Source organism: Mustela nigripes, chromosome 4 (assembly GCF_022355385.1).
Source record: "Mustela nigripes isolate SB6536 chromosome 4, MUSNIG.SB6536, whole genome shotgun sequence".
In the NCBI taxonomy this organism is placed as follows: Eukaryota; Metazoa; Chordata; class Mammalia; order Carnivora; family Mustelidae; genus Mustela; species Mustela nigripes.
The window spans coordinates 36,346,494-36,358,361 of record NC_081560.1 but is presented as its reverse complement, the minus strand read 5'-3'; the positions used below and the strand labels follow the sequence as shown (position 1 = coordinate 36,358,361).

Here is an 11,868-nt window from a genome sequence, read left to right as displayed (position 1 = left end):
ACGTTGTCAGCCCTGAACACACATCCATTCCTTATAGGACCTGGTCCAGTGTAATAGTGCAGTAGTTAGATCTCAACTTATGAGTCAGTATTGAGTGAATGGTCAAAACAACTTTGCTTTTAAACATTGCCACAAACTGTATTCCTAACTCGAATTACCTATTTCACAAATAATCCTTATGACTGTTTAGGGACCACAAGGGCTAGTTGTGAAAATTCGTCATTACTCAAAACAACTCCAAGTTTATTTCTTAAGTAAATTTGTATATAATCTAAAATGACCTGTTAAAATATCTATGCTTGCTCTCTTCTGAATTTCATGCTTCACATTCTTTGGAAAGTGAACTTAATCTATAGATGATTATTATTCCCCATATTTGTCTGTAATACTATCTCTACACCAAGGATGTTAAAATGGTGTTGCGTCTTCACAATCGAGAGCTTTTAGGGAGAAAAACATTTGTTCATTAAAAGGACTTGTTTTGACTTCTTGAAGTATAAAATTGATATTAGCAGTTTTTATGTGTCCAGTCACAGGCAAGACTAAAAAGATGATTTATGACATCCTAACTCCCATTCCATAGCTTTTAATTCTAACTGGCACCATTCTCCATGCCACTGGGGTCCCCAGTGGTAATACTTGGTAATACTTCTTGGTAATACTTCTGGTTACACAACCTCCAAATGATCATGTTTCCTCTTGATCATTGTTTTCTTCATTAAAATTCCCAGGTCCTTACTGTTTGCACAGCAACCTCTCTGGGACATTAATTGGTGCTAATGCTTCAGTGAGTTTAGAAAACAAATCTGTGTTTTTACAGTTAAGCCGTAGCCCCTCTTAGGTCTGTTTCCTTCAGCATTTCTTCTTGCAGGGAGGCTCTAGGAATTTGGTCCACCTGCCTCTCTTCTTGTCAGCAATCGCCCATGTATCTTATTTTCAGGGAAGGGTTGGTTCATCCATGCTTGGTTTTGGGAAATGTTGTTAGTTCTTGGCTTCCTAGTGAAAAGGCCTGTGTTAATTAGGAGTCGGTTTGTTGTTGTTGCTGTTACTGACTTTATCTTCTCTACATTTAACCTGTGTCGGCAAATTCTCTCATCCAAAAAGGATGTGTTACAGAACAAGAGTTTGAAGAACTAAATTAATACTGGCCAGGGCCAAATTTGTATCCTTTTTCTTAGGTATAGGGCAATAAGCCTAGCTGAAGTCTGGCATTAATTAGCTGTAAGAAAGATTTGTAGGTGTAGGGAACAATTACAAAGGGCTTAAATGTGGATTCTACAATAGCTTCGTATAGTGTCTCTGTGCCTACAAATCATTTTCTTCTGGATATCTGTTTTCCCCATGCCAGCTCAAAGACCAACAGAATGTTATCAGCACACCACTGAATGATTTACTTGGTTGTGGCTGCCTTTAGTAAGTGAGACATATATGCAATAAAAGTATGCAAGTATATTCTCCTGACTTTTCTCCTTAAAGAGCTTCAAAAACTATTGGCATTGTTTTATATTTTGAGCAATGCTCTGTTCCATTTTAATGGTTTACACGGGCATTCTAATCCAGTAATATGAACAAATTTGCTTTATAGCCTTTTCATTATTTATGACAAATTTGAGAAACGATTCTGCAGTCAATATCTATGACCTAATTCTTTGGATTTTAATTTAAATTTTAAAATTTAAAACTTTTAAAATTTAATTTTTAAATTTAAATTGAATTTTTAATTTTTTTAAATTTTAAAATTTAAAAACATTTTTGAAATTTTTAAAATATTAAAATTGTTTAAATTTTAATTTAAAAAAAGGTACATTTTGGACCACTGATGGACCCAATTTTAGAAATTGTTAAAACCTATGATATTAAGTAGTTATCAATATTTCTGAGTACTAAAATCATGCAGGAACATTAATCACAAATGTTTTATATGGCAAAAAGTACAATAGCCTTCTATTAATTGGACAAAAGTGTTATGGTTAAAAAAATTCAAATTAATTTGAACACTGCTGAAGTTGACCAAAGTTAGCACTCAACAGCGCTAGATCTAACAAGATTCTTAGTTGAAAAATGCATACTAAACACATTCTTAAATTTTGGATGATAAAACATCTAAATCTAAGTTAAAGATAAAGTCTTCCAATTTTGGGATACTAATTTCTCTAATAAGAAAAATAGGGTTTAGAAAACCCAATACTTCCCTCCTTTTATAATATTTAGAGGTACTTAATGAAATTGTTAGCTGTTGTAGCTTCTTTGTTTATTGAATATTGTGTAATATAGGCTACCACTAATCTTGGGGAACTTTTTGTTGGCAGTGGATCATGGACATGAAATTATGGAGATTAGTGCAATTCAGGTTTTTTTGGAAAAATCAAATTTTAAAAATACATTCTTTGTAATAAATGTTTAAGTAAGAAAAATTTGTTTTCCACCTTTGCTGTTGCCTAACAATTTGTAACACCAAAACGGAACCAAATGTTAGTGTGTGGACCCCTGAAGAGGAATACCATTCTAGCACTGTGCTCAGAAAAATGTGGGGGAAATGGAGTGACAGCTTGGTCCCCCCCCCTTTTTTTACCCACCTTTTACAATCAGAATTGGTTTGTAGCTTGCACTTTTCTAGATAGATGAACAATACATTCCTCTTACCCACAATGTGTTTATAATTTGTCGAACAGTTGTCTTTAAAAATTTTTGGATTCTGTTTCATTTTTGGTAAACAAATTCAGTAGACAAACATTCCTAGATAGAGATGTTAACTCTATATAGGATGCTTGTCTTTTCTGTTAGATCATCAGCTCCACAGAAGCAGGGGACTATGACCACCCCAATCCTAATGTTTCCCCAGCATACCGTATATGGTAAAGTTCAAACATTCGTTCAGTGGATTAAGAACTGTTTGACATCATGAGAAAGCCATCTGCTGCCATAAAATAACTAATACACTTAACTATCTTTGATGAAAGTAACTTTCAAGGAAAGAAGGAGACCTACAATGAACCAGAATTTATGGAGGCTGTTGTCCCCGTTTCTTTGATAAACAGCATGACACTATGTAACAATATCGTAGTCACTTGAACTCTCTGTATTTTGTGCATCAATTCCTGAAATTAAGGAATTTGAGTAGGTGAACCTAGCTTCTGGAGGTCATTCAAATTTTAAAATGCTTCCCAATTTTGAAATCGCTTAGTATAAAAGTCAAAGAGCATAGCACTTTCAGGTTTTAAGTAATAGACAATGAATATTAGAAAATTTAAAATTTTTAATAAATGTGCTTTGTTCACAAAATGTGAAAAAATACAACAAACACAAACATACATTTTCAGATATGCCATCTCCCACCATTTGGCAACTATGATATAAACCATTTTTTATCAAGTCATGATCCTGAAGAATCTAATCAAATGATCATTTATTTCTGAAACTCCAAATTATTTTGCAGAATCCTGTTGTGAGACAGGAGACCCCTTAAAACTTATTTATATCTATATGAAATCATTCTCAAGAGTACCCATTCAGTATTAAAAGGCTCTGTTAACTTCTCTTGTCATTACATATATCTTCTGGCACCAAGCCACAGGACTGCTTCTATTTTAACACATAAATGTTAAACTGGCTTTGGTGGAATATGTATTAGTTTAAATCCTGTACCAACCTAATTTGAAGCTGAATTTACAATAACAAATGACATTTATAAATCCAAACAAATTCATACTAAGTGGGAGTAGGTTTTATAAAGAGACTTTTCTTTAAAGTACTACTTAAAATATATCATGCACACTTTGGAGCATAAGCAGAATCAACATCTGTAAACAATCAGAAAAATTTATAGCACCAACATGTTAGCTGTAACACAAAGGCTGACTCCAAGGTCATACTTACACCAGCCTCTCAAAAGCCCGGCTTTCATTTACTTTCAAAGCACTTTAATTAGCTATATTGTTTTCTTTGCCCTTAAGATTATATTTAGCCAAATCAAAGGAAATGGGCAATATGGGTAAAAGAGGTACTACCAAAACATAGTAAACACAGTTTTGTGTTACCTGAATAGAGTGGGGTTTTTCCCCTTCTTTTGGGGGAGATAAAGATGGGACCTATAGTGCTTAATTGGAAAGAAAAGTCAAATCTTAATTATTAAGGGCTCTGAGGCTATTGAAAGTAAATGAAACATTTCTAGTTACTTTTGGCATATTTGAGCAATCAATATTTATTGCATTCATTCAACTGACTTTTTAGGTTAATTACAATCCTGTTACTTTCATTAATTTAGAACATGAAATTTAATTTGAAATATCGGGTATATATACCCAAACACTGATATCTTAAAGGGTAATTTTGTATTTCTAAATAAAGTCTGACATTCAAAGTTAACTACGGCAACTCACAATAAGCACAAAACCATCAATTTTACCAGAGTAAAGAAGTACAGTTTATGAAATTTAGGATCAACTATCGAAAATACAAGTTTCCTTGAAGAACATACACACACACGCGCACACATAACATTAACCATGGATTCTGAAACTGTGATACTTCAGTGCAAAAACCTCAGTATGAGGTAATTTTAATGTAATAACCACTTGAAAAAAAAATCCACACAGTGGCACTCTTAAAAACGACAGTTTACATGACAATTGCTGGCTGACAAGACAATGTGGACCAAATGTTCTTAGCTATTTAAACTAATCTTGTCTTGTTTGGACATATTTTTCTCCTTAATCATTTGCTTCTGATTCAGAAACACAGAAAGTCATTTATCAATGTGGAAAGGGAAAATTCCCACAGCCAACTAATGGTTTATATATTCAAAGAAAATTTTCTGCTAGAATTTTGATAGAAACTAGAATACCGAAAGGTCAAAACCATTTTATGAGATTGCTAGCAGAGGGTTAATTTAAAAATTTTCTATAGAATTCCAGACTTGTAGTGCAGCACACCTCCTTAATGGAAAGGTGAGAACCCTAATAAGGTTGGTCTAGACAGAACATAAACTCTTACAAGTGCAAACCCTTTCACAAAGGTGTTTCAGGTCAGGATCAAGTATTGTTCCTTGCTTAAATAGAAAATTTTGTAAATGAAGCCTAAAATTAAAAAAGGTAAGAGTGAACTCTCACAGTTAAATATACTTAACACCAAGGCCTAAATCAATATGAAAGATATGAACATTCTACTTTGGCAATGGTGTTTATTGTACTGTACTAATGAAATTAGAATACATACTTGGGGGAAATCTTTCCCCAAATGTCTGATGCTGCCAAATGAGCAAAAAAGAAAAAAAAAAAATCAATTCCAGAAAGTTGAAGAAACGCTGGATCACCAGACAAAACTGAACAGAAAATGGCTTTCTGTAACAGATAACAATTTAGCTAGAAAAGAGAATAAGTGCATCACAAAACAACTAAACCAATCTATCTCTGTCACATTTAACTTGTGAGTAATCAAAGTGCAAGCTACAGCTTTCTACGTATCTTTCTCATTGCAATGGTTTAAAGTCAACACTGAAAAGATTAAAAAAGAAAAATACATAGCAAGTTACATTTCATTTTCACAACAGCACTAAAGAAAAAAGGTACCTTTCTATAGTATCTTAGTGCTAAATGCTAAAGTAACAGTGGTTTCTGCTATGACAGGAGTCACTCTGCATGAAACTTTAAGCTTTCTATATAAGAATAAATTTTAAAATCCGGAAGTAGAAAAAAATAGCAAACTCTGTAAACCTTTGCATTTCTTCTATGCAAACCAGGTTTTAAGTACTGAGTTCATGTTAGTATTTCTGATTAGTGTAAGGAATTAGTTTAGAAGTCTGGACTGAAAGGGTCTTTTGCTTTGATATTAACTTAAAAGTAATATGGGATCTTCTAGCTCATAGAAAGGAATAGAGCTGGCTTGACTTTCTCCAGAATCTGAGTCATATGGAGCATCAGGGAGCTCTGTGAAACCATATGCTAGTTGTTCATCTTCCATATCTGATCGAACGTAGCAGGAAGGGTTAGAATATTCCTCTTCTTCTATACTGTTGAAATCTTGAGGAATATATAACATCCCTGGGTAGTTCCTACTAACCAAGTCACTTGTAGTTTTTAGGGAGATTTTTCTAAATGCCATCAAATGCATATGTGAAAATTTTGAATACTTGAAACGTTTAAAGCCCAGGGATTCTATAGCAATCTTCCAGCTTTTCATCATCATAGCATGACGGTTCTGATGGGAGGAATCAGGTGTGATGATAAGCAATAAACCATTTAACACTAACAGTTCATGGGCTTTCTTGCAGCAAATCCATCGTTGGTAAGGCGATGGAAAATAAGAAAGGAGGAGAGAGAAAACCACTACATGGAAAAGTTCTCCAGGAAGAGAATCAATAGGATTTTTCAGCTGCTTCAAAAAGGCATCTATAGCATCCTGTGCAAGCTGGAGGGGCTGCTGAAGTTGCAAGTTCAGGAAGTCACATTTATATACACTCTGCAGAAAGGGAAAAACAAGGCATATTCAGAATCTGAAGATCACTTCCACCCTATTACACAGATTTTATACCACACTGTGTCACAGCATTTCTACATTATCCAAGCTTTAATTCTTAATTTTTCCCTTCTATGTGATTCCACTTGCAGACATTCAAACTAAACTTTTACTCAATAAAATTTCAAAGAGATTATAATCAAGCCCAGAGAATTTCTTCTCCTCATTAAAAAACTAAATATTTCTGCCTAATAATTTGAAATTTAATTTGGATAAGAGCTTACCAGAAAGATTTATCTAAACTTAGTCATATTTACTTTCACTTCAACATTTATAATTAACAAAGTCCAATATAAAAACTTTAAACAATACTACTAAATAAAGATGAATCAAAAAGGATAATGAAAGAGGCACTATGCATTTGTAAAAGCAGAGCACCAAAACTTTTCAAGGTCATGAAAAATGTCTTTAAACCATTAGCTCGAATCATCTTAAAAATATTTTTAGTATTACATTTATTCTATTAAACATCCAGAATAAAAAGTTTTAAAATTAGATAAAAATTAGTGTTCTTTTAATATAATAGTTATTAACTAACAATGATATGGACTAATACTTTATTCCCTCATTCTTGCTAGTAGGTAGACAAGCTGAGCACATAATTATGTGGACTATCTATTAGAGAAAGTAACACATAATACAAAAAAAGAAAAATGCTTTTCTTCTACCCATTGCTTCCCCTCCCTCCATTTTTTTTTTCTTTCTTTAAATGACTGGAGGGTGTGAGAGTACATGCCAAATGGGAGGAGGGGCAGAGGGAGAGAATCATCAAGCAGACTTTCCCTGAGCAGGGAGCCCAGCACAGGGTTGGGTCTTATAATCCATGACCTGAACCAAAACCAAAAGTTGGAGCACCTAGGCACCTCCACCTTTTTCTCCTCTTAAGATAACTTTACTTCAGTATACTGATGTACAAACAAGGAGAACTGACACAGAAGTATATTTAAAGGGTACTTATTGATAAGTTTTGTCATTAAACATTCATGAAACTATGAAACGACAATCAATTTAATGAATAGACCTAAGACCCCCAAAAGCTTCCTCCCTGAGCCTTTATAATCCCTTCCTGGTACCCTTTTTGTTTTTCCTGGCTACCAGGCAATTGTTCATGTGATTTCTATCATTACAGATTTAGTTTGTATTTTTTTAAAAAAAGATTTTATTTATTTATTTGACCGAGAAAGATCACAAGCAGGCAGAGAGGCAGCCAGAGAGAGAGAAGTAGGCTCCCCGCTGAGCAAAGAGCCCGACTTGGGGCTTGATCCCAGGACCCTGAGACCATGACCTGAGCTGAAGGCAGTGGCTTAATCCACTGAGCCACCCAGGCGCCCCAGATTTACTTTGTATTTCATAAAATTTTATATGAATGGAGTAAGACAGAATAATGTCTTCTTGATTTGCTTGGCTTCTTCCACACAATACAATTATTTTGAGATTCATCCACTCTTTTGCATCTATATCTATATATCATCTATACCAGTTGACTCTTGTATATTGATCTCCTATCTTGCAACCCTGCTAAACTCATTTATTCTAGTAGCTTCTCTGTATATTCCAAGGAATAATTTAATGATCATATATGAATAAAGACAGTTTCGGTTCTTTCCAATCTTGATGCCTAGTATTGCTTTATTCTTGACTCTACTGTGCTGCTAGGATATTTATTCTGAATCATTTCCATGAAGTTGTAACATTCAGCAAATTATGCAGTGCTGTATATTCACTTCATTACGGTAGTTCCCATCATGTAAGTTGACTTTAATACGTATTTTAAGTCAGGTATTAATTGTTTAATAGAATCTATTGACAGTTTATTCTTTGTTATTGAATTGTGAGTTTTAAAATATATTTTAGATGGTAGTCCCTCATCTGAGGTAAAATAATTTGCAGATACTTTCTTCCATTCTGTAGGTTGCCTTTTCATGCTGTTATTGGTTTCCTTTGTAGAAGCTTTTTAGTTTGATGTAGTCTCGTTTGTTTATTTTTGCATTTGTTGCCTTTGGTTTTGGTAATCAGATTTAAAATATCACCATGACTAATAATCAAGATGATTACACCCAAGTTTTCTCAGAGGAGTTTTATGGCTTCCGATCCATGTTCAAGTCCTTAATCCATTTTTAGTTTTGGTGTGTAGTGGTGCCATTTCATTCCTTTGCATGTGATGTCCAGTTTTCTCAGTACCATTTATTGAAGAGACTGACCTCTTTCCCTCTGTATATTCTCTGCTCCTTTGTTATAAATTAATTGATCATATATACATGGGTTTATTTCTAGGCCCTCTATTCTATTTGTTCTATGTATAGATTTTAATACTAGTATCCTAGAGATTTAATCATCATAGCTTTGTAATATAGTTTGAAATCAGGTAGTGTAATGCCTCCAGTTCCTTCTTTGCCAAGACCATTTTCACTATTTGGGGGTCTCTGATGATTCCAATTAAATTTTAAAACTGTTCTGTTTCTGTGAAAAATGACACTGCAATTGTGATAGGGATTGCACTGAATCTGTGAACTGGTTTGGGTAGTATGATATTAAATAACATTCTTTGAATCTATAAGCACAGATCATCTTGCCATTTATTTATATATTCAGTTTCTTTTATTATTGTAGTTTTCAATATACAAGTCTTTTACCTCCTTGGTCAGATTTATTCCTTGGTACTTTATTCTGTTGGACACATTTATAAATGGAATTGTTTTCTTAATTTCTTTTTTTTTAAATATTTTACTATTTATGTATAAAAATACAATGTGTTGATTTTTTATCTTGCAACTTTACTGGATTTCTTTATTCTAACAGTTTCCAGATTTTAATCTTTAGGATTTTTAGGTATAGTATATGTTATCTCCAAATAGTGCCAGCTTTACTGCTTTCTTTCCAATTTGGATGCCTCTTTTCTTGCTTAAATGCCTTGGCAGTACTTACCCTCTACTGAATAAAAGTGGAAAAAGTGGGTATCCTTGTCTTGTTCCTGATCTTAGCAGAAAAACTGAAAAGCTTTTCACAGCTGAACATGATGTTAGCTGTGGGCTGGTCATACTTCGCCTTTCTACTATGTTGAAGTACGTTCTCTCCTAACCATTTTGTTGAGAGTTTTTATGTTGTATTTTATTAAATCCTTTCCCACATCTATCAAAACGAAATGATTTTTATCCTTTATTTTGTTACTAAGGTGTGTTATATTGATTTAGTGGATGTTAAACCATCCTTGCATCCTTGGAATAAATCCCACTTGATACATTCTTTTAATGTTCTACAGAATTCAGTTTGCTTATATTTTGTTGGGGATTTTTGTATCTATGTGTTAGGGACACTGTTCCCGTAATTTTTTTTTCTTTTCTTGTGGAATCCTTGTCCGGTTTTGGTATCAGTAATGAGACTGAAGCAGTGATCACAAACCTCCCAAAAAACAAGAGCCCAGGACCTGACAGATTCCCTGGAGAATTCTACCAAACATTCAAAGAAGAAATAATACCTATTCTCCTGAAGCTGCTTCAAAAAATAGAAACAGAAGGAAAACTTCCAGACTCTTTCTGTGAAGCCAGCATTACCTCGATCCCCAAACCAGGAAAAGACCCCATCAAAAAGGAGAATTTCAGACCAATATCCCGGATGAATATGGATGCCAAGATTCTCAACAAGATCCTAGCTAATAGGATCCAACAGTACATTAAAAAGATTATCCACCATGAACAGGTGGGATTTATCCATGGGATGATGCAAGGGTGGTTCAACATTTGCAAATCAATGTGATAGAACAAATCAGTAAGAGAAAAGAGAAGAACCACATGGTCCTCTCAGCTGATGCAGAAAAAGCATTTGACAAGATACAGCATCCGTTCCTGATTAAAACACTTCAGAGTATAGTGATAGAGGGAACATTCCTCAACTTCAAAAAATCTATCTATGCTTTCCTTATAAAATGAGTTTGGAAGAGTTTCCTCCTCTTCTTATTTTTTGGAAGTTTGAGGGGGATTTTTGATTGTTGTAAGGTTTTTTTTTTTTTTTTTTTTAGCATTCATTTTTAAAAAATTTAAAATCAATTAACATATAGTTAAAAAACACAACTATTATTAGTTTCAGAGGTAGAATTTAGTGATTCATCAGTTGCATAGAACACCCACTGCTCATTATATCAAGTATTGTCCTTAATATCCATCACTGAGTTACCCCATCCTCCCAACCACATCCCTTCAGCAACCCTCAGTTTGTTTCCTAGTTTAGAGTCTCTTATGGTTTGTCTCCCTCTCTGATTTCATCTTATTTTACCTTCTCTTCCCCCATGTTCATGTTTTATTTCTTAAATTCCATATGAGTGAAAGCATATGATATTTGTCTTTCTCTGACTTATTTCACTTAGCATAATACCCTCTAGTTCCATCCACATCATTGTAAATGGCAAGATTTCATCCTTTTTGATGGCTAAGTAATATTCCTTTGTTTATACCATATCTCCTTCATCTGTTCACCTGTTGATGGACATCTGGGCTCTTCTCATAGTTTGGCTACTGTGCCACTGCTGCTATACAGACTTCAAATCACTATGTTTGTATCCTCTGGAAGAGTACCTAGAAGAGCAATTACTGGGTTGGAGGGGAGCCCTATTTCTGACTTTTTGAGAAAACTTCATACTGTTTTCCAGAGTGGCTGCATCAGTTTGCATTCCCAACAACATTCTAAAAAGGTTCCCCTTTGTCCACATCCTTGCCAACATCTGTTTCCTGACTTGTTAATTTTAGCCATTCTGACTGGCATGAGGTGGTACCTCATCACAGTTTTGATATCTATTTCCCTGACGCCTAGTGATGTTCAGCATTTTTTCATGTATTTATTGGCCGTTTGTATGTTTTCTTTGGAGAAATGTCTGTTCATGTCTTCTGCCCATTTCTTGATTGGATTATTTGTTCTTTGGGTGTTGAGTTTGAGAAATTCTCTATAGATTTTAGATACTAGTCCTTTATCTGATATGTCATTTGCAAATATCTTCTCCCATTCTGTGGGTTCTTTTCTGGTTCTGTTGAGTCTTTCCTTTGCTGTGCGAAAGATTTTTATCTTGATCAAGAACCAATAGTTCATTTTTGCTTTTGTTTCTTGGCTTTGAAAACGTGTGTAGCAAGAAGTTGCTGCAGCCAAGGTCAAAGAGGTTGCCTATTTTGTCCTCTAGGTTTGGATGTATTCCTGTCTCACACTGAGGTCTTTCATGTTGGAAGGTTTTTGATTACTGATTCAACACACTAAGTAGGAGCCAGTCTGTTCAGATGTTCTATTTCATCTTAATTCAGTCTTGATAGGTTGTATGTTTCTAGGAATTTATTCATTTCTTACAGATTGTCCAGTTTGTTAGCATACAATTGT

At 34.2% G+C, this 11,868-nt stretch overlaps 1 protein-coding gene across 1 annotated transcript in view; it reads right to left on the bottom strand.

The window, feature by feature from the left end:
• Positions 1–3,238: 3,238 nt before the first annotated feature.
• The window catches only part of BMT2 (base methyltransferase of 25S rRNA 2 homolog), a 106,152-nt gene continuing 97,522 nt past the window's right edge, over positions 3,239–11,868 (bottom strand). Inside the window, exon 5 of the mRNA XM_059396547.1 lies at positions 3,239–6,456. Within this exon, the coding sequence (XP_059252530.1) occupies positions 5,827–6,456 (630 nt within the window). The 3' untranslated portion in view covers positions 3,239–5,826. The remainder of the gene's footprint in view (positions 6,457–11,868) is intronic.